This window comes from Patiria miniata, unplaced genomic scaffold (genome assembly GCF_015706575.1).
Source record: "Patiria miniata isolate m_02_andy unplaced genomic scaffold, ASM1570657v1 HiC_scaffold_2, whole genome shotgun sequence".
Classification (NCBI taxonomy): domain Eukaryota; kingdom Metazoa; phylum Echinodermata; class Asteroidea; order Valvatida; family Asterinidae; genus Patiria; species Patiria miniata.
In genome coordinates, this window is record NW_024037058.1 from 8,310,894 (window position 1) to 8,334,030 (window position 23,137).

The 23,137-nt window shown below is 39.8% G+C and overlaps 1 protein-coding gene across 1 annotated transcript; it reads left to right on the forward strand.

The window, feature by feature from the left end:
- The first annotated feature begins 538 nt into the window (after positions 1-538).
- LOC119726908 (uncharacterized protein PF11_0207-like) lies at positions 539-22,587 on the forward strand. The gene is made up of 13 exons (XM_038198761.1): positions 539-586; positions 1,802-1,831; positions 2,045-2,074; positions 3,694-3,723; positions 3,937-3,966; positions 5,773-5,805; positions 6,549-6,575; positions 8,189-8,224; positions 9,755-9,787; positions 12,062-12,190; positions 13,629-13,749; positions 15,461-15,563; positions 22,498-22,587. Exons 1-13 carry the CDS (start codon positions 539-541, stop codon positions 22,568-22,570), a joined length of 723 nt encoding a protein of 240 aa, XP_038054689.1. The 3' UTR covers positions 22,571-22,587.
- Positions 22,588-23,137: the final 550 nt, after the last annotated feature.

Below are 23,137 nucleotides of genomic sequence, written 5' to 3' on the forward strand. Positions count from 1 at the left end.
AAAATTAATATTCCTGTAAAACTGACTTTATACTGACTTGTGATTGACTTGTGATATGAATTTTTACTGAATTGAAATTGACTTGTGATTGGACTTTCGAATGACTTGTAAGTGACTTGTGATTTGACTTTCAACTGGATTGTGATTGACTTGCGATTTCACTGATTTGACTTTTGATTTCCGCAGAAGGAAGAGGAAGAGAGGAAGAGGAGGAAGGTAAGATGGTTGATATTATATAAATATAAAATTAATATTCATGTAAAACTGACTTTATACTGACTTGTGATTGACTTGTGATATGACTTAACACTGACTTGTAAGTGACTTGTGATTTGACTTTTGACTGGATTGTGATTGACTTGCAATTTCACTGATTTGACTTTTGATTTTGATAGTGCGGCCGAACCGAACTAAAAATAGCCAAACATGGCCTCCCAAACCAAACCGAACCAAACCGAAATGGTGGATTCGGAAGAGTTCGGCAACTTTTAGGTTTTTATGCCCCGCGGCAAAGCCGAAGGGGCATACTGTTTACGCCATGTCCTTGAGTGGGTGGGTGGGTGTGTGGGTGGTTGTGTGTGTGCAGGTGTGTACAGGCATTACATTCACCGTGTGGACTTCCCAACAAAAGATGTCCACATAAACCAGGTAGAGGAGTTTCCCCATTTCTGGAAAACAGGTTTAGAGGCATTTTAGGGTTAGGTTTATCTGTAACAGAATGAAGAGAAACACTAAAGGGAATCATAGAAAAAAAATTGGGTTGAAAGAGTTTTCACAGTTTGAGAAAAATGATTTTTTTTTCACTGGTTTTTCTTAACTACACGAAAGCAATGGAAATCCACACTTGGTATGTAACGTAAACTTGGGTGGGTGGGTATGTGTGTCCAGACAAATTTTGTCAGTGTGATAACTTGAGAAATACTCAACATATAAACTTCAAATTTGGTTTGTAAATTGTTCTTGGTAATCCTAAGAAGCCTACATATTGCATTTGGGGCTGAAAAGTCAAGGGTCAAGGTCACAGTGGCTAAAACAAAAGAAATTTTGTCAGTGGAATAACTTGAGAAATTAACTATGAACTGTAAATTGATTTGAGAGATCTAAGCTCCAAGGTGGCGCTATTTAACGTTGTGATGATGTTAATGGACCAGTTCTTGGCTGAACGCGTGGTTTACACACAAAACAGGGAGATTTTTGACTAAAAATGCAGTGTTTAACATCAATTTGCAAGTGAAATTCAATGTTTTATTCAGCTTTTTTTTCATTTTCTGAAAGAGTATATTGTTAGGGTCATACCGTAGTAAGAACTAAGGTATACTCTGTCGAATAATGAAGTTGTGGTGATATGTGAAAAAGGGCCCGTTTTTAATTACTTTTCGCCGTGTTCTCTCATAGAGGGTGCACATAAAAACTGGCCTGGTGGGTTAGTTTCCCCAAAGGAATCCATATGAGAAATCTTGTCAGCGCGATAATTTGAGAAAAACTTTACATGTGAACTTCAAATTTGGTTTGTGGATTGTTCTTGCTAATCCTAAACAGCCTATTGCATTTGGGGCAGAAAAGTGGGGGGGATCAAGTTCACAGTGGCTAAAACAATAGAAATCTTATATTTATTCTGAGATCATAGGGAGTAATTCATATAAAATCTACAGAAAACAATAATGATGTCATTATTGAACGTTCCACTTTAGTGATTGACTTGTGATTGGTCTTTGACTAACTTTTCATTGACTTTTGTGATTTTACTTTTATTATGATTTGAAATTTGTATTAAACAAAAAACCCACATTTTTTTCCGCAGAAGGAAGAGGCAGAGACGAAGAGGAGGAAGGTAACATGGTGGATATTATACTAATATAAAATTAATATTCCTGTAAAACTGACTTTATACTGACTTGTGATTGACTTGTGATATGAATTTTTACTGAATTGAAATTGACTTGTGATTGGACTTTCGAATGACTTGTAAGTGACTTGTGATTTGACTTTCAACTGGATTGTGATTGACTTGCGATTTCACTGATTTGACTTTTGATTTCCGCAGAAGGAAGAGGAAGAGAGGAAGAGGAGGAAGGTAAGATGGTTGATATTATATAAATATAAAATTAATATTCATGTAAAACTGACTTTATACTGACTTGTGATTGACTTGTGATATGACTTTATACTGACTTGTAATTGACTTGTGATTGGACTTTCCAATGACTTGTAAGTGACTTGTGATTTGACTTTTGACTGGATTGTGATTGACTTGCAATTTCACTGATTTGACTTTTGATTTTGATAGTGCGGCCAAACCGAACTAAAAATAGCCAAACATGGCCTCCCAAACCAAACCGAACCAAACCGAAATGGTGGATTCGGAAGAGTTCGGCAACTTTTAGGTTTTTATGCCCCGCGGCAAAGCCGAAGGGGCATACTGTTTACGCCATGTCCTTGAGTGGGTGGGTGGGTGTGTGGGTGGTTGTGTGTGTGCAGGTGTGTACAGGCATTACATTCACCGTGTGGACTTCCCAACAAAAGATGTCCACATAAACCAGGTAGAGGAGTTTCCCCATTTCTGGAAAACAGGTTTAGAGGCATTTTAGGGTTAGGTTTATCTGTAACAGAATGAAGAGAAACACTAAAGGGAATCATAGAAAAAAAATTGGGTTGAAAGAGTTTTCACAGTTTGAGAAAAATGATTTTTTTTTCACTGGTTTTTCTTAACTACACGAAAGCAATGGAAATCCACACTTGGTATGTAACGTAAACTTGGGTGGGTGGGTATGTGTGTCCAGACAAATTTTGTCAGTGTGATAACTTGAGAAATACTCAACATATAAACTTCAAATTTGGTTTGTAAATTGTTCTTGGTAATCCTAAGAAGCCTACATATTGCATTTGGGGCTGAAAAGTCAAGGGTCAAGGTCACAGTGGCTAAAACAAAAGAAATTTTGTCAGTGGAATAACTTGAGAAATTAACTATGAACTGTAAATTGATTTGAGAGATCTAAGCTCCAAGGTGGCGCTATTTAACGTTGTGATGATGTTAATGGACCAGTTCTTGGCTGAACGCGTGGTTTACACACAAAACAGGGAGATTTTTGACTAAAAATGCAGTGTTTAACATCAATTTGCAAGTGAAATTCAATGTTTTATTCAGCTTTTTTTTCATTTTCTGAAAGAGTATATTGTTAGGGTCATACCGTAGTAAGAACTAAGGTATACTCTGTCGAATAATGAAGTTGTGGTGATATGTGAAAAAGGGCCCGTTTTTAATTACTTTTCGCCGTGTTCTCTCATAGAGGGTGCACATAAAAACTGGCCTGGTGGGTTAGTTTCCCCAAAGGAATCCATATGAGAAATCTTGTCAGCGCGATAATTTGAGAAAAACTTTACATGTGAACTTCAAATTTGGTTTGTGGATTGTTCTTGCTAATCCTAAACAGCCTATTGCATTTGGGGCAGAAAAGTGGGGGGGATCAAGTTCACAGTGGCTAAAACAATAGAAATCTTATATTTATTCTGAGATCATAGGGAGTAATTCATATAAAATCTACAGAAAACAATAATGATGTCATTATTGAACGTTCCACTTTAGTGATTGACTTGTGATTGGTCTTTGACTAACTTTTCATTGACTTTTGTGATTTTACTTTTATTATGATTTGAAATTTGTATTAAACAAAAAACCCACATTTTTTTCCGCAGAAGGAAGAGGCAGAGACGAAGAGGAGGAAGGTAACATGGTGGATATTATACTAATATAAAATTAATATTCCTGTAAAACTGACTTTATACTGACTTGTGATTGACTTGTGATATGAATTTTTACTGAATTGAAATTGACTTGTGATTGGACTTTCGAATGACTTGTAAGTGACTTGTGATTTGACTTTTGACTGGATTGTGATTGACTTGCGATTTCACTGATTTGACTTTTGATTTCCGCAGAAGGAAGAGGAAGAGAGGAAGAGGAGGAAGGTAAGATGGTTGATATTATACTAATATAAAATTAATATTCATGTAAAACTGACTTTATACTGACTTGTGATTGACTTGTGATATGACTTTATACTGACTTGTAATTGACTTGTGATTGGACTTTCCAATGACTTGTAAGTGACTTGTGATTTGACTTTTGACTGGATTGTGATTGACTTGCAATTTCATTGATTTGACTTTTGATTTTGATAGTGCGGCCAAACTGAACTAAAAATAGCCAAACATGGCCTTCCGAACCAAACCGAACCGAACCAAGCGAAATCAAAATGGTGCCTTCGGAGGTTCGGCAACTTTAAAAATGCTATTGGTTGTGATGAAAGGGCAAATTAAAGCGCACAGATTGAATTTACAGTGTTAACAAGTTATCTGCATTCATCTCTAATGTTTGGTGGGCTGAGCTCCATGATATTGTCTTCGGTGTGTATAATCTGTACTTAACGTAACATTGCTATAATCATTTCACCCAAGTGTACATAATACATGTACATGAATGTAGACTGATTTTCTGACCTTACAGTTCCCCAAAGTCTATAAATTGTTCTCAAGGAGAAACAAAATAACACCTCTCTGGTGATTTTAGTGTACTTTTAATAAGGGAATAAATTTTAAAAAATCATAAAATATCAACCAATGATGTCATGGTGACGTCATTTCGGATTTTGCATACTAGTACCATTATCTAGCAATCCACCAAGTTTCATGACGATTGGACTTTCTCTTATGTGTTTTCGAAAATCGCATTTTTGATGACGTCATGATGACGTCACACATTTTTCAAAATTTTGAGCATATACCTATAACCTACAAAAACAAATTCAAAAAGAATTTTCAATTTTGCATGTTGACACAACCTTGTCATAAGGACAATGTATGTGCTTAATTTGAATGATGTATGACAGTTTAATGCCAAAAGTAGCGTGTACGAAAATCCTGTACAAAGTGTATGGGATATTGCGTGGAACAAAAAGTGGAAAGAAAAAAAATCAGAACGTAAAAAAAGGCTTTTTCGCAAAATATAAAGCCAACAATCATATTCAACAGTTCCATTTGATGTAGCCTCTTATGCAATTTCGACTGACCAACTGACCCTCGGATCCTTCAACGCCAAATAAAAATGAGAACCAGTAGGGTTAACAGACACAATCTGAACAGATACTTTTACAATTGGCCTTTTTCTAGACAAGGCGTCCATCATATTGTCGATCAGTGGTGTTATTTGATATTTTTCTCATTTTTGAATTGCAAGGAAAAAAATAAAATGGTACATAGGCTGGCAAAAAGAGTCCATGTGCCATTCAGCATGTCCCTGGCCCTGGGTTCATCTATTCATATCTCTGAGAGGGGTTTCATCGACTGCACTGAACATGTCCCTCAACTGCTGTAGAATTTTGACTTCCCAGGCAATAAGTCTCTCAAACAAGTCATATTTTCATACGTTATTTTACCTTCACAATGAAAATTTATCCTCTCCGAATTTTATCAGTATTGACTTACCGTTTTTGACTGATGACGTCGTCATCAAACCAGAAATAACTTTTTTGGCGCACATAGAATGTTTACTGAAATTTATCACACTGTTTCAGATTTATTTTTGTAACAAAATAATTGATTGTACTGGATGGGATTTAATTTTGTGGTTCTTTGTTAGAACTACATGAACATATTCCTTTAACTGGGCAGTGCATAATGAAAAGGCTTTTTGCCCGACCACTCTGCGTTTGTAGCTCAACAAACACGAACCTCTAGTTAAATATCTTTATTTCTCATTTTGTTATTTTCTTTCAGCTAGATATAAAGGAGGAGGAGGTAGAGGATGTGGTAGGGAAAATACAACATTAAAGGGAAAATACAACATTTGCAAACATCAAAAAATAAAACTACCAAATCATTTGGAAATACCTTGCTGGACTGTTAGTTAATGACAGTGTAAAGCATCCTGTAAAATCATGGCACCTGGTATACTGTCATTTTCAAGAAAAGTGGTATTTTTGTATCAATTTCCAACGCTGATCAGCCAATCAGCGTTGGAAACAACTGGCTTTTTTTCAAATACTGGCCCCAATTGACCATCACACTTGTTTGCAATCGATTACAAACCTATGAACGGGTACGAGCCAGCTAGACTGGTTCCCTGACCTCACAATTCCCCAATGTATGTAAACTGCTCTGTTTCTTCTTATATGGAGTCAGGGAACCAGACTACAGGAAAATGATCGTTTTCTTGGTTTTTATAGCATTTTCGAACCCAAAACCTCAAAAAAGTCAGTGTAACTATATTTGCTATATATTTCCAACCCCCCTAATTCCATATATTTCTGAAAATTACAGCAAAAGCAAATGATGTATATTCCCTTTAAAGATTCATTTTTGTAACAAAATAATTGATTGTACTGGATGGGATTTAATTTCGTGATTCTTTGTTAGAACTACATAAACATATTCCTTCAACTGGGCAGTGCATAATGAAAAGGCTGTTCGCCCGACCACTCTGTGTTTGTAGCTCGAAAAACACGAACCTCTAGTTAAATATCTATATTTCTCATTTTGTTATTTACTTTCAGCGAGAGGAGGAGGTAGAAGAAGAAGTGGTAAGTGAAATAAGTAGAATAAGTATTACATTTTTTAAATATTCTTTAGTTGATATATATTCAATGTGTACGTACTGTACATGTAATTCACGAGCAAAGTACACCCAACTTTTTAAATCCTGAATGTGCACAAAGGCAAGCCACAGTGTCTTCGCGCGTGAGCATCAGGAGTCGGACTTTGAATACGTTCAAAGACTTGCGATGGTCTCCCAGACTAATCCCCGACCCTAATATCTTTGGATCACTCAAAATACGCAGTGGGTGAATCCTCGATTTACACCATAAACAAATGGTGTGTACACGTACCGGTAGGCCTACATGAGTGTTTAAGAAATGTGCATGCTTACCGACTATACTTGAACCTGTTTTTTTTTATCGGCAATAGTTCTTACCAAGGTTAAGTTAGCAACAGTTAAAACCAACAAGAGTGTCGTTGAAACATGTATAGGGCAGCGTTTTGGGGGTTTTTTTGGTGAGAATTTTCAAGTTGAATCATATTCCATGAACTGTAAAAGCAATTTATATGCCATCAACGTAGAAGGGAAGTTACAAGCAAATTAATGCACAATTTTTTTCAGTTAGAAAAAACAAAAAACAAAGTGAGGTGGTTATACATGTAAATCCAAAAGCTCAATGCATCCACTTCTCAAAATGAGCAAACGTGTTGGAAATTGTGCTCATATACAGATACACTCAATGGACAAATGTTTTTGATCATGTGTTCATCGTGGCGGCATTGACAGTTAAAAAATTTACCAGACTGCATCATCAGGTGCAGATGAAGATGCCAAAGATGTGTGCCTTTTATATACAAATCATAGAAATAAAAGCTAATTCAGAACAATTACATTGTAAAACAATCATATTCAACAGTTTCATTTATGTAGCCTCTTATGCAATTTCGACTGACCCACTGACCCTCTTTTGAGGCAAAGTAAATATGAGAACCCTAGGATTAACAGACACATTCTGAACGGATACTTTTACAATAGACAAGGCATCCATCATGTTGTCAATCAGTTGTGTTATTTGATATCTGTCTCAAGTTTGAATTGCAAGGAAAAAAATAAAATGCTACATAGGCTGGCAAAAAGAGTCCATATGCCATTCAGCATGTTCCTGGCCCTGGGTTCTTCTATTCATATCTCTGAGAGGGGTTTCATCGACTGCACTGAACATGTCCCTCAGCTGCTGTAGAACTTTAACTTCCACAACAATAAGTCTCTCAAACAAGTCATATTTTCATACGTTATTTTAACTATTAATAAATCACAATGAAAATTTGTCCTCTCCGAATTTAATCAGTACTGACTTAGCGTTTTTGACTGATGACGTCGTCATCAAACCAGAAATAACTTTTTTTACGCACATACATGTAGAATGTTTACTGAAGTTTATCACACCGTTAAAGATTCATTTTTGTAACAAAATAATTGATTGTACTGGATGGGATTTAATTTCGTGATTCTTTGTTAGAACTACATAAACATATTCCTTAAACTGGGCAGTGCATAATGAAAAAGCTGTTCGCCCGACCACTCTATGTTTGTAGCTCGAAAAACACGAACCTCTAGTTAAATATCTATATTTTCCATTTTGTTATTTACTTTCAGCGAGAGGAGGAGGTGGAGGAGGTAGAGGAAGAAGTGGTAAGTGAAATAAGTAAAATAAGTATTACATTTTTTAAATATTCTTTAGTTGATATATATTCAACGTGTACGTACTGTACATGTACTTCGCGAGCAAAATACGCACAACTTTTTAAATCCTGAATGTGCACAAAGGCAAGCCACAGTGTCTTCGCACGTGAGCATCAGGAGTCGGACTTTGAATACGTTCAAAGACTTGAGATGGTCTCCCAGACTAATCCCCGACCCTAATAACTTTGGATCACTCAAAATACGCAGTGGGTGAATCCTCGATTTACACCATAAACAAATGGTGTGTACACGTACCGGTAGGCCTACATGAGTGTTTAAGAAATGTGCATGCTTACCGACTATACTTGAACCTGTTTTTTTTTATCGGCAATAGTTCTTACCAAGGTTAAGTTAGCAACAGTTAAAACCAACAAGAGTGTCGTTGAAACATGTATAGGGCAGCGTTTTGGGGGTTTTTTTGGTGAGAATTTTCAAGTTGAATCTATTCCATGAACTGTAAAAGAAATTTATATGCCATCGACGTAGAAGGGAAGTTACAAACAAATTAATGCACAATTTTTTTCAGTTAGAAAAAACAAAAAACAAAGTGAGGTGGTTATACATGTAAATCCAAAAGCTCAATCCATCCACTTCTCAAAATGAGCAAACGTGTTGAAAATTGTGCTCAATACAGATACACTCAATGGACAAATCTTTTTGATCATGTGTTCATCGTGGCGGCATTGACAGTTAAAAAATTTACCAGCTGCATCATCAGGTGCAGATGAAGATGACAAAGATGTGTGCCTTTTTTACAAAAATCATAGAAATAAAAGCTAATTCAGAACAATTACATTGTAAAACAATCGTATTCAACAGTTTCATTTTATGTATATATAGCCTCTTATGCAATTTCGACTGACCCACTGACCCTCTTTCAAGGCCAAGTAAATATGAGAACCATAGGATTAACAGACACAATCTGAACGGATACTTTTACAATTGGCTTTTTAAAATGCTACATAGGCTGGCAAAAAGAGTCCATATGCCATTCAGCATGTCCCTGGCCCTGGGTTCATCTATTCATATCTCTAAGAGGGGTTTCATCGACTGCACTGAACATGTCCCTCAGCTGCTGTAGAACTTTAACTTACACGACAATAAGTCTCTCAAACAAGTCATATTTTCATACGTTATTTTACCTTCACAATGAAAATTTATCCTCTCCGAATTTTTTCAGTATTGACTTACCGTTTTTGACTGATGACGTCATTAAACCAGAAGTAACTTTTTTTGCTCACATAGAATGTTTACTGAAATTTATCACACTGTTTCAGATTTATTTTTGTAACAAAATAATTGATTGTACTGGATGGGATTTAATTTTGTGGTTCTTTGTTAGAACTACATGAACATATTCCTTTAACTGGGCAGTGCATAATGAAAAGGCTTTTCGCCCGACCACTCTGCGTTTGTAGCTCAACAAACACGAACCTCTAGTTAAATATCTTTATTTCTCATTTTGTTATTTTCTTTCAGCTAGATATAAAGGAGGAGGAGGTAGAGGATGTGGTAAGTGGAGACTTTGGTTGCTTTCTCTTTGCTGTTCAGATTTACTGAATATACTGTTCGGTTTAGGGTTGTAAGTGTGCAAGGATGGATGGTATACCAATTAGGACTTTATAAGGCATCCCATTTTAATTCTATGGTTCCAATTTACAACCAATCCTTCTTTTTTTTTTGGCTTGATACTGATCGAATGTAAAAAATGTTTGTTTTACGTTACTTCGACCCACTCTTCAGAAAAATTACAATTAAACTAAGGATAATCTGTCCAATACTGTGGGGGTAAAAATGCCAAAGTGGGTGCATTTACAACAGTAAGGCATAGAATGGATTGAGCTGATCATAGCTGACAATCTTCTTATTGTTTTAGCAACAGTGACCTTGACCTTTGAACTGTCTGCCCCAAAAGCAATCTAGGCTTTTTTTTAGTCTATCAAGAACAATCTACAAACCAAATTTCAAGTTCCTACATGAAGTATTTCTCAAGCTATCGCGAAAGTATTTCTCTTCTTTTGTTTAAGCAACAAGTGACTTTGACCCTTGACCTGTCGGCCCCAAAAGCAACAGGCTTCTTAAGGGCCCTGTCACACTTCTGCGTATCCTAATTCCTTATGAGTTGGGCATTTACATTTTTTTATACGCAGTCGTACGCACAATACACACCTCATATGCATCTCTTTTGTTTTGTGTAGGTTTTATGTACGCAGATATACGCATGGTACGGCCCAGTACGCAGGATAGTTTTGGGCATGCACAAAACTATGCTGCGTACGCTGTTACGCAGGTCATAAGTTATAAATACGCAGCGCATCAGTCCCGCATCGGTCGAGTGCGTTACGAGTACAATATGTGTTCGTGACGCACCCCGTCAGCATATGAGCCGCCTGCATGAATTGGACGTATTCATAGCGTACTTGCAGCGCAGATGCAACGCACGCTGAACGGCTTTTTTTTTTGGACAAGACATCCATCATGTTGTCAATCAAGGGAGGATCCAGGGGGGGGGGGGCGCCAAAGGGGGCCATGGCCCCCCACAAAACGAAACCAATTTTTTTGTTTTTTGTTTATGTGACATTGCAATAAAGGCAGGCAAGGAGTACACCACCATCTTTTCCTCAAAAAGACATTGGTTAAAGTGGTCAGAAATTGCCTCAGATCGCACCACAGAGCATCTAGTATCCAAAACAATTGGGGGACCAAAACTTTTTTTGGCCCCCCAAAAAAATGTGTTCTGGATCCGCCCTTGTTGTCAATCAGTGGTGTTATTTAATATCTTTCTCAAGTTTGAATTGCAAGGAAAAAAATAAAATGCTACAAAGGCTGGCAAAAAGAGTCCATGTGCCATTCAGCATGTCCCTGACCCTGGGTTCATCCATTCATATCTCTGAGAGGGGTTTCATCGACTGCACTGAACATGTCCCTCAGCTGCTGTAGAACTTTAACTTCCACGACAATAAGTCTCTCAAACAAGTCATATTTTCATACGTTATTTTACCTTCACAATGAAAATTTATTAAGTCTCTCGAACAAGTCTGCGATCAAGCTACATGAGTCGTTTCTCAGGAATTTTCATTTGCAGATACAAGCCAAAATAGGGTCACATCATCACATCACTTCATCACATCTCTTGGTGTTCCGACTTCTATAGTTTTTGAACTAAAGATGGTATCAGCATGCCGTTTGTACAGCAGTAATGCTGAGATTGTGCTCTTTTCAAAGTTGTAATAAAAAATGTTTTGACCGGGGTCGACAAGTTAAATGACTCATTTAGCTTGATCGCATCGCATTTATTGAAGTAGAAGTGGAGAGGTGTATTACCTGCGTCTTCCACATGACAGAAAAAACACCTCGAAGTATTGGTCAGTCTGAGGAGTGTGGTGTGATTCACTGTACACATGTAACTAATAACCCCAGGCCAATAGGACTATCTCTCATGATCACCTTGCAGTGGGCAGTGCATTTTTACTTCCAATGTAAAATGTATAAAAACATGTTGATTGTTCATTTCAAACACTTTAATACATGTTTGTACATTTGACATGATCTGGCCAGAAGTCAGAAAGTGGTGATTTTAATGCCTGCACTGTCCCCAAACTGCTTCACCTTGTTTGCTTATATCAAAACAATGGTCTGAATTTCTGGCACCAAATGTTTTGGACCACAAAGCCAAATCCGTTCCCATCACCAGGTGTCCCCACATTTTTTTCACATTCAATGCAAGACACATTGTAAAAGAATTTAAATTTAATCTGATTTCTCATTATTCTGTTCAATTTTCAGGAAACCGATATTTCTGCCTCAAATATCTTCCTGGCCAACTTGTCATCACATCCAGCTCCACACTTCGATGCACACAAGTTGGCCAGGAGGATATACCGCATCTATAATGCACACATTTTTGAAAATAAGGTAAGCACGCAGAATTTTCTTTGTCAAGCGAAATGTTTGATGTTGCATTCCCCATGTTATTTCCTGTTACATCCTGAAAGTGCATGATTTTTTTTCTAATCGCTATTTTCTGGCTATTTGTGAATGAAAATCAGCTAAAAAATAAATGGGCTGATAATTATACGGGGTGGATAAAAAAAATATGAACGAGATATTATTGCTAATTGGAGCAGAATTACGGTAGGGCACATGTAAATCAAAGAGAGATATCTTCTGTTAGGGATGAATCTCCACATTTCATTACATGCACGGTTGACTGAGCAGTGACCATGCACTTTTATGAAAGGGTCTATTTAGAGAATTGCGCCACTTTTCACTTGTGGTTTAATTTTGTTGTTTCAATTGTCACAGAGTGAAAGACTATGGTTGCCAATCAAGGCAGGTGGGGAAACAGAGATTTCACAATGAAAAGTGGCGCAAGTCTCTTAATAGACCCTTTCATAAAATTGGTCGCTGCTCAGTCAACCGTGAATGCAAGGACATGATCAGGGTGTCGTTTTAAAGAAGAGATTCAACCCTAACAGAGGATTTCTCCTTTTGATTCACATGTGCCTACAGTACTTCTGTTCCAATTAGCAATAATATCTCGGTTTCGTTTTTTATCAAATCCCTAGGCCTCTTTACTAGGATGTAGCCTGCAATCCTGCCAAATCCTCCAATTGGCCTCATGGAAAAATGGTGACCGCTCTATGTTCCGACACCCCTGTTCCGACAACCTAGATTGTGTTACTCCCGGTTAGGGTTAGGGTTAGGGTTAGGAATAGGAATATGTGCAGTCAGAACATAGGGGTGTCGGAACATAGAGGTGTAACCGGAAAAATAGCATAGCCTCAATCCTGCATATTCCTCCGTTATTTCTTGAATATGGTCCATGGAGGGGTGACCACAGCCTGAATCCTGCAAAATCCTGTGGCAGTAACTGTCAATATGTTCAGGCTTGTTCAGTGACATCCTGGAGTAGTATGGAGGATTTCAAGCATAATCCAGGCCTATATTTATGCATGGCTGAGCAAAAACAACACGAGGTCTGTCCCAAGACCTTGACAAGGTGCATCCTACGAAATCAGTAATGCACTTTTGCCATGTAACCTCAATCCTCCAAATTCCACCACTTTGGCAAAGAGGATTTTGAAGGATTCAGGGCGGTTATAGGGTTAAAACTTTCCGCTTTTCTATCGGACAACATTATTCCATTTAATTTTCCCTGGGGATAGGCAGGTCACGTACTGCTCAACATTTGGAGTGGATTGAGTAGTAGCCATGCAGTCTGCTTGTAAAGTAGATCGGCTTGTAACCACATCAAAAACCCCTTTTCAAAGGTTTCTAAAGTTTTTTCCCTTCACGTATGTACAAGTTTGTACAAATGTATGTGTTATTTTTTTTTCTTTATCCAACTCAGCTACCAAAACTTCCCATGGAATTTGCTGACATCGGATCACGTGCGGGTTTTTTTAGGTCCTGCCTAAAGAATCCAACAGTGGACGGAATATTTTTTTCAAAGGTCTATTGTAACACACCAGGTAGGCACAGCACTGCACTAATTATTGTTCAACCATTTGAGATCATGCAATTATTGTTAATTGGCCATAACACAATCAATATTTATCTGATTCGAAAGATTTATATTTTGCGTCCCCTAAACAAAGTTTTGAGGGACTGTACTGAACTTGTGCTAAAATTATGTATTCACTGTATCTGCATATGACCGTATGTTAAAGTTTAGGTTAAGTTTTGAAAAAAATGTACAACATTTGCTTTTGCTGCAGTTTTTCAGAAATAAATGGATTAGGAGGATTCGTATGTATTATGGCAAATATTGTTAAACTGACCTGTTTGTGAAAAAACATGAAACTAATCATGCTCTTGAAGTCTGGTTCCTAAACCCCACTTAAGATAAAACGGAGCAATTTATAGACTTTGGGGGATTCTAAGGTCAAAGAATCAGTCTAGCAGGCTTGTACCCCTTCTCAGGTGTGTAATCAATTGCAAAGAAAATGGGAATAACTAAATATGAAAAACTAGGAGAAGTTTTGGTCAGCCAGCAAGCGTTGGAAAAATACAGTTTTTCTTGAAAATGTCAGCACACCAGGAGCCACGATTTTACAGGTTGCTTTAGACTGTCTTCCCCAACAATGAACTAAGTAGGCCTAAGGCATTTCATGATACTTTGATCATTTCGTGTTTTGATATTTGCAAATGTTGTATCTTCCCTGAGAAGAAAAAATATATAACTTTAGGGTTCGACCTTAATAATTCACTAGCCAGCGGGGCTACTGAAACAGACTCTCAACTAGCCCTCGGGCATTTTCACTAGCCCGCATGTTGTTCTTTTATAGAGGATCTCTTAAACAACAATGTCCATACATGTAAATCTTGTCAATGTTTTTAATTTAGGTCTAATAATTTAACCCAAAACAAATTATCAAATTAGACACTAATTGATACAGGTTTACTTAGGGAATAGTTTCACTAACCCACCGCTGTTTTGACTAGCATTTGGCTACCACTAAAGTTGAACCCTGCATTTTACATGCTTTCACGGGGCTGGACACCATCTTTCAATTTCAGGGTGCCCTTAAAAGAAACCTTCAGACTATCAAACCTATGGACCATCTTGGGGGGACCCCTTAAATGCAAGCCTGGTTTCACTGCTGTTGTATAGCCATATTGCCGTGTACATCATGTATGCATTGTACCAAAAAACAAACCTCACATGATCTCCCCATTTATCTACTTTTGAAATTAGGTGGACCATCGAGACGTAGAGGTTGGCAAACGAAACAAACAGCAGAGACATGACATGACAAACATGACAGACACATGTAACAGATGGTCTCTAAGCTTAGGCCAAATAAAAAAAAGCATGTTAAGCGTCCCCTCCCGCTTCCTTTATGGAGGCGGCCTTTTCTTCTTTTTCTTTTTCTTTTTACCAAAAAATGATAAATTTTCAACAGTGACATCATTTTGGCCTCTGTCTTTTGCATCCTCCATCCTTTTTTTTTCCAAAAAGGCAGGACGCTGAACATGTTTTTCTTTTTTTATTTGGCCTAAGAGGCTGCTGGGTATTTTTTCCTGTTCTTTTATATTTTTCTATTACTTCGAATGAAAACTGAATTTGGATTTTCCGTTATTTTCTTTGACCCACCCACCCATAATTTAACCAAAAAAAATTATTTTTTTTGTTTGTATTTTGCAACCTTTACTGGAAAATAAATATTTTTCTCTCAACAGCTAGAGTACGAGATGTACTGATCCACGAGATATGCCATGCTGCAGCCTGGTACATCACTGGGACACTTGGGGAGGACAGGCATGGCGCCATATGGCAGATCTGGTAAGCACTTGATATTGTAACAAAGCTTGGCGGTCTAAGGACTTAAGGCCAAACAAAAAATATTCGGTCTCTGGTCAGACCAAAGTTCCGGAATTGACGCGGCCACTTTTTTTTTTTTTTTGCTTTTTTTTTTTTCTTCAAGCTTGGATTGTACACACAAGGTGGCTATTTGGCTTTTTTTGTGTCCTCATGTACATTGGTGTCCTCCATAATTTGCCTAGGTGCTTTCGATCATTTGCCTTGGTGCAATTTCCCATTCCTTGGTGCTCTTTGGTAAAAAAAAATGAGGAGGTGCGGAAATAGAGGGCGCTGTTCGAGCTACCACGGATCATTTTGGGAAAAAAAAGATCAACGCGCATGATTAAAATCGACGCGCACGCTGACCAGAGACCGACTTATTTTTTTTTGGCCTAAAATAGGAATGGCTTCATCTCACGACCAAGTTACTTTCAATTCCTAGTCATTTTCTGAGACTCAAGGAAACCAAGATATGACTACGTTTTCCCATTTCTAAAGTATTTCTTATTCTCAAGACTTCCTGTTTCCACCAGTATATAAGTGCTGCTCCACTAGCAGTACCTCATTCAATGTTTCAATTCCATTTCTATTCTAGTCTATTTCAGTTCACCCAGTTCTCTTTGTCTTAGTTCACTGTAACCATGTCCTTCCTCCGTGCTGTAACCAGTTCAATCAATCAATGTGTATTAAAATATTGTTGTGGAATAAACAGTCACGGTAAGCACAGTCCTCAACCAAATTGTGTATCGACTCATCCATTCCCCCAAAAATTGGTGACCCAGAGAACAGTGAAAACAAAAAATTGGTTATCCAGTGAACCTGACAATTGAATTTCATCAAAACTGAACTGCTGCTTTATTGCTGAACTACATGTATGACTACTCCCAGTACCAGCACCACTGTTAATCCGCCCATAGCTGCGGTTAGTTTAAAATTGCCACCGTTTTGGCCAAATGACCCTCTCATTTGGTTCATGGAATTCGAGGCCCAATTTTTAACTCGTGGTGTTACTTCAGAGGAGATGCGTTACGCATATGTAATCTCTTCTCTTCAACCCTCCATCGCACAAGAAGTGCGGGACATTCTCATCAACGCGCCTTCCACCCAGCCCTACACAACACTGAAGGAGGAGCTAATCAAGCGAACATCTGAATCGGGGAAGAAACGACTACAGAAACTCCTGACAACTGAAGAGTTGGGGGACAGGAAACCATCCCAACTTCTGCGCAAAATGCAACAGCTGCTTGGTGAGTGCAAGTTGGAGACATCCATCTTCAAGCAACTGTTTCTCCAACGCCTGCCTGGCAAGGTTCAACTTGTGTAGGCCTCCACCACCGATGATGTCAACATTGAGCAGTTGGCTAAACTGGCCGACAAAATTGTGGAAGTTACACGGTAACAATTGGGGAGAGTTCACCTTCACAGGCTACACAATTTCAACAACTGGCTGAACAAATCACCCTGCTCCAAGCACAGGTTTCTGCCTTGTCCAGTCAACCTCAGCGTCGTAGCCGCACCCATTCCCGTGATCGCCATTGACGCAACCGCAGTCCATCTCCCGATACTCTCTGCTGGTATCATCACAAGTTTGGTGCTGATGATCATAAGTGCACCAAATCCTGCTCTTTCACTGCACATGCATCCTCGTCTTCGGGAAACGGCCCAGCCAGCAACTAGCGGCGACAAGCTCTACTGGCCCGTCCTCATCTAGTCGCCTATTCTATGTAACAGACAGAGCAACACACCAGCAATTTCTCATAGACCAGGAGCAGAGGTAAGCGTCATACCCTGTTCCTCTCGTGAACGTACTCACCGTCGTCACGGTCAAGATCTCCAAGCAGCCAATTCTTCAGCAATTGCTACTTACAGAGAAAGATCTTCGACTCTTGACATTGGACTCGGTTGGCCATGCCGCTGGGTTTTCATTGTTGCTGATGTCCAACATGAAACCATAGGCGCTGATTTTCTGCGACACTTCACCTTCCTTGTTGATCTTCACCCATCATGACAGGTCACACATCATGACAGGTCAACCTACTGCTGCACGTCCATGCCCTCTTGCACCGGACCGTCTTAAAGTAGCGAAAGACGAGTTTCAACAAATGATGGACTTGGGCATCATTCGTCCATCGGACATTAACTGGTCATCTCCACTTCACATGGTCCCCAAGAAACAACCTGGCGACTGGCGACTGGCGACCGGCGACCATGTGGAGACTATATCTCGGACTCAATCACGCCACTGTGCCTGACCAATATCCTGTTCCGCACCTCTAAGATTTCGCCGCATCCCTACACGGTATGACAGTATTTTCGAAGATTGATCTTGTCCGTGCTTATCATCAAAATCCAATGGCACCTGACTCAATCTCGAAAACGGCCATCACTACTCCCTTCGGACTATTTGAATTTGTCCGCATGCCATTTGGATTACGCAACGCTGCCCAAACATTTCAGCGATTCATTGATGAAGTCACTCGTGGACTTGATTTTTGCTACGCTTATACATTGATGATCTGTTGGTCGCTAGAACAGATGCTGACCAGCACGCACAACATCTCCGCCTACTGTTCGATTGTCTCAGTCAGTACTGAGTCATCATCAACCCTGCAAAATGTCCGTTTGGAGTGAACTCACTTGAGTTCCTCGGACACCAAGTCGACTGCCATGGGGTCTGTCCACTCGCAGAGAAGGTCAGTCACAGTAATCTTGAACTTTCCTCAACCTTCTACACTGACAAAACTGACAGAGTTTCTTGGACTTTTTAATTTCTACCGCCGCTTCATCCCAAGGTGCTCTCAGGTCCTTCATCCTCTCACAGCTCTGCTGGCTAACACTGGAAAATGTCAGCACCAATCACATTCAATGATGCAGCTACAGCCTCATTTGAAGAAATCAAAGCTGCTCTCGCAAACGCTACCCTCCTTACACATCCCAAGCCAGATGCTCCGCTGAGTGTCATGACGGATGCTTCGGATGTTGCAGTAGGAGCTGTTCTTCAATTATGGGTAGATGATTCATGGCAGCCAATCTCATTCTTCTCCAAAAAGCTCCAACCAGCCGAAACGCGCTACAGAACCTTTGGACAAGAACTCTTAGCTGTGTATCTTACCATTCGCCATTTCCGTCACTCGCTCAAGGGTCGAGAGTTTCACGTGCTCACTGATCACAAGCCCCTCACATACACTCTGTCAGCATCAATGGACAGACATTCCCCACGTGAGATTCGCCATCTTGATTTTGTTTCACAATTCACTTGTGACATAAGATACGTCAAAGGTGATGACAACCCTGCCGCGGACGCTCTTTTGCGTATCGAGCTCAACTCCCTCAGCCCAGAGCAGTCGCACACACCCATCGATTTCAACAAGATGGCTGAATTACAATGACAGTGTGATGAACTCCAACAACTTCGTCAATCCTTATCTTCGCTGTCTTTCAAAGATGTGCCACTCCCATCATGTGGCACGTACGACCCTTACCTGCGACATGTCCACGGGTAATCCACGACCATTCGTCCCAAATGACTTGCGACGTCAGGAATTAAGTGCATTTCATTCCTTGTCACACCCTGGTATTCGTGCTACTCAACACCTCATCACAGACCGCTACATGTATGTCTGGCCAAGTATCAACCGCGATGTAAGAAATTGGACAAAATCTTGCATACAGTGTCAGCGAGCTAAAATCCATCGTCACACCGCTGCACCACTTTCCAGTAAGGCCCAAGTGCTCGATTTGATCATGTACACATAGATCTAGTTGGTCCTTTGCCACCTTCCAATGGATGCTGTTACATCCTGACTTGCATTGATCACTTCACGCGATGGCCAGAAGCCATCCCACTGCCTTACATCACAGCAGAAACAGTAGTCCGTGCTTTCATCACTAGATGGGTTGCTGCATTTGGTGTACCATCTACCATCACAACTGATTGTGATACTCAGTTCGAATCAGCCCTTTTCAGCGCTCTCACCAATATGCTCGGTACCAAACGCATCCGCACCACAGCATACCACCCAATCGCGAATGGACTTGTCAAGAGATTCCATCGCCAACTAAAGACGTTGATAAAGGTGCAGTTCAATCCTAACAACTGGACAGAAACACTACCGCTTGTTCTTCTTGGGATCCACACAGCAGTCAAATCCGATTTCCATCACAGTGTTGCTGAACTCGTATATGGCACTACCCTTCGCTTACCTGGCGAATTTTTCGAATTCATCACACAGTTTGGCAGGTTCTGCTTCAATCACTTGCCATTTGGCTTATCGTCAGCACCCAAGCTGTACCAGAGAATCATGAGTGATCTGCTGGTCTACATGGACGATGTTCTCGTCACGGGCGCTACACTGCAGGAACATGATGCACGTCTTCGTCATGTTCTCAAAATCCTCCAAGGAGCTGGGTTGAGGCTTAACAAGGACAAGTGCAAAACTGCACAAGAACAGGTGAATTTCCTCGGCCATCGACTTAGGAAGAAAGTAAGGAAGAAATTCATCCTGACCCTGCCAAAGTAGACGCGATCCTGCAATTGTCGCCGCCTACAACGAAGGAGGAAGTCAAACGTCTGATAGGGATGGTGAACTGGCTTTCTCGCTTCATACCCCATACAGCCTCTGTAGCCGCACCGATCAACAACCTGATGAAAGATGACACAGAGTGGACTTGGGGTCCAGCACAACGCACCGCGTTTCAACAACTGAAGAGTCTGCTAATGACTACCCAACAAAGCCAACAATGGTCAGTGCTGATGCCAGCAGTTACGGCATTGGTGGTTACATCCTTCAGAAGCAGGAAAATGAGTCCTGGAGGCCAGTAGCAAACTGCTCCCGAAGTCTGACGCATGCAGAACAACGTTATGCACAGATCGAAAAGGAGCCACTGACTGATGTCTGGTCATGTGAGCATTTCTACATCTAACTCCGTGGTCTACGAGTAACACTCCAGACAGACCACAAAGCCAATTGTGTCCTAAATCAACCAGAACTGAGGACTTGTGTGATGCTCCCCTGCGTTGCCAACGACTTCTGATGAGACTGATGAAGTACAACTGCTATGCAGACTACACCCTGGGTAAGAACCTGGTTGTGGCCGATGCACTCTCACGAGCCCCTTTCCATCATGACAAAACGACAGAGTCCAATGACGAGTTGGAAGATGAGATCGAAGCCCATGTTCACCTGATCACATCCCAGTGGCCCGCATCTGATGCGAAACTGCCCACGACCGTACCCTGAGTGCAGTCATCTCTCTCTTCAAAGATGGGTGGCCGAAGTACATGTACCAGAAAGATGTTGAGCCAGAATTGAGACAGTTCTTGGATGACCAGGCATGGTGACCTCATTGTGATACCACTGAGCCTGAGACAACAAATGTTGCAGAGAATCCACGAGGGTCATCAAAGCAACTCGAAAAGCCGTCTCCAAGCGAATCAGGCTTTGTGGTGGCTTGGTATGAATACCGACATAGCCCAGCATGTCCAGTCTTGCCCACATTGCCAGGATATGCAACCATCACAACGAGCCGAGCCCATGTTGTCTATACAACTACCACAGAGACCATGGCAGCAAATTGCCTGTGACCTAGCAGAGGTGAAGGGGAAAATGTACCTTGTGCCAGTAGACTACTATTCTCAATGGATAGAGTTACATCACCTTCACTCGACAACAGCCAAATCTGTGATTAACTTCATGAAGGTGACATTCGCTAGATACGGCATTCCTGAAGTGGTGGTGACTGACAACGGTCCACAGTTGTCATTTTCATTCTCACGCAAGTACGCGATGTGAAAACAGACGTGATCGCACATGGCGACCTAGGTACGAAAATAGGTCGTAATTTATATTTGTTTGAACCCATTTCCAAATGACTTCTCATCTATTCTGAGGCAATTTTGTCTGTGTTTTTAATAAACATATTTTTCCTTTCAAACAGTTGATGAAGTTATACACAAATTGATACAGGTTTGCTTTCTGAATTTAATGATTTATTTCTTCCTGTCCTTTCATCTATGCTATAGCCCAATAATTTTTTTGACTCATCTGCCAGGCTTCGCTAATCCCCACTGGAACGCATTTGTCAACTGTGGTATGCCGTGGCACACGGCCAATGGGTAGTTCTACAGCTGCTGATGCGTGTCACTTGCTCTATGTATGGAGGAATATCCCCATTACTCCCAGTCCTTAAGGGGTTAAGGAATAGTTTGACTAGCTGGCCGCCGTTTTGACTAGCATTTGGCTAGCAGGCTATCGCTAATTTTGAACCCTGAAAATACCAAAATATGGGAATAAATATACACCAGGTATTAACAATTTATGCAAATTAGGCAACCTTCCCCAAAAAAGAAAAATTCAGGTGTTACCCCTACTATTAATATCTTTTTTAGAGCTATAAGAATATATTGCCAAATTTGGTGCTTTGGATCAGTCGGTCACCATTCCAACCATTTGCCACATGACTATTAACACAACTCATGATAAAGGTCACTGTAGTTACATGTATAAAACAAGGTGCCAAAAGGACCAAAAATCCATGATTTTAGCCAAAAACACATGTTTTTGACCCAAAATCACACTTAACTACATTTTAACTCATTGGCACACCATGCAAATGAAAGATTTTGTTGTCCCCTGTAATTTGAAACCACATTTGATGTTGTAATGCTTGTAATTTGGCAGATTTCGTACAGTTTGCATTTTCCCGTCGTGGTCACTTTTGCGAGGAATTGCCCATTTTGTGCATTGGTGCTGTGTGTAATTTTATTTGACATACACAACGTGAATCAACATCTCTGAAAAGATCCGTTTTCTGGATGAAACTCAAGATGGTGTACATGCAGAATTAACCAGCTTTCAAAGTACATAATTATGTTTCTAGTTCAAGGTTTTTCCTCTCCTTTTTATTTATCATACAGGACAAGGACTGCTAGTTCTCGATTTCCAGCCCTGCCACCAATTACAGAAAAGGTCTACTGTGTAAGTTATTAAACCTGGCTTCTATAATTAGCAAATAATTTAGACCAACTAATACACTATATATGAACATCTTCATCCCTCAAAAATTTTGTTAAAGAGCCATTTTCCCTTGAAATTACAGTTCTACATTTTCACGGATTTTTCAACATATAAGCCAGATTAGTAGACCCAGCTAGTGCACCGTTATGTATAACCAATGACAATTCTCAGTGGCCAGGGTCATTAAAAAAACGTGAAAATACCCTTACAAGATTAGTCCTATGTAAACCCCATGTAAATGTCCGTGAAGCATCTCTTAAAGATTCTTTTCACGGAGAAATGGACTTTTAATGAATTTTTAAGGGATGAAGATGTTCATAGTATATACTGGTCAACTTATAGGAAATTTAGTCATGTAAGCCTATAACAATGGCAACAGAATAATAGACTGAGCGACCACAGTGGATGACGGACTAGGCAAACTTTACATATCTTTCATTTGGATTTGGATGAAATTATCCTTATTTATTCCTATAAAAACATTTGCATGACACATTATTAGCAGGGCTCCTTTCCACAGCAGTGGAAAAAATAGGTATC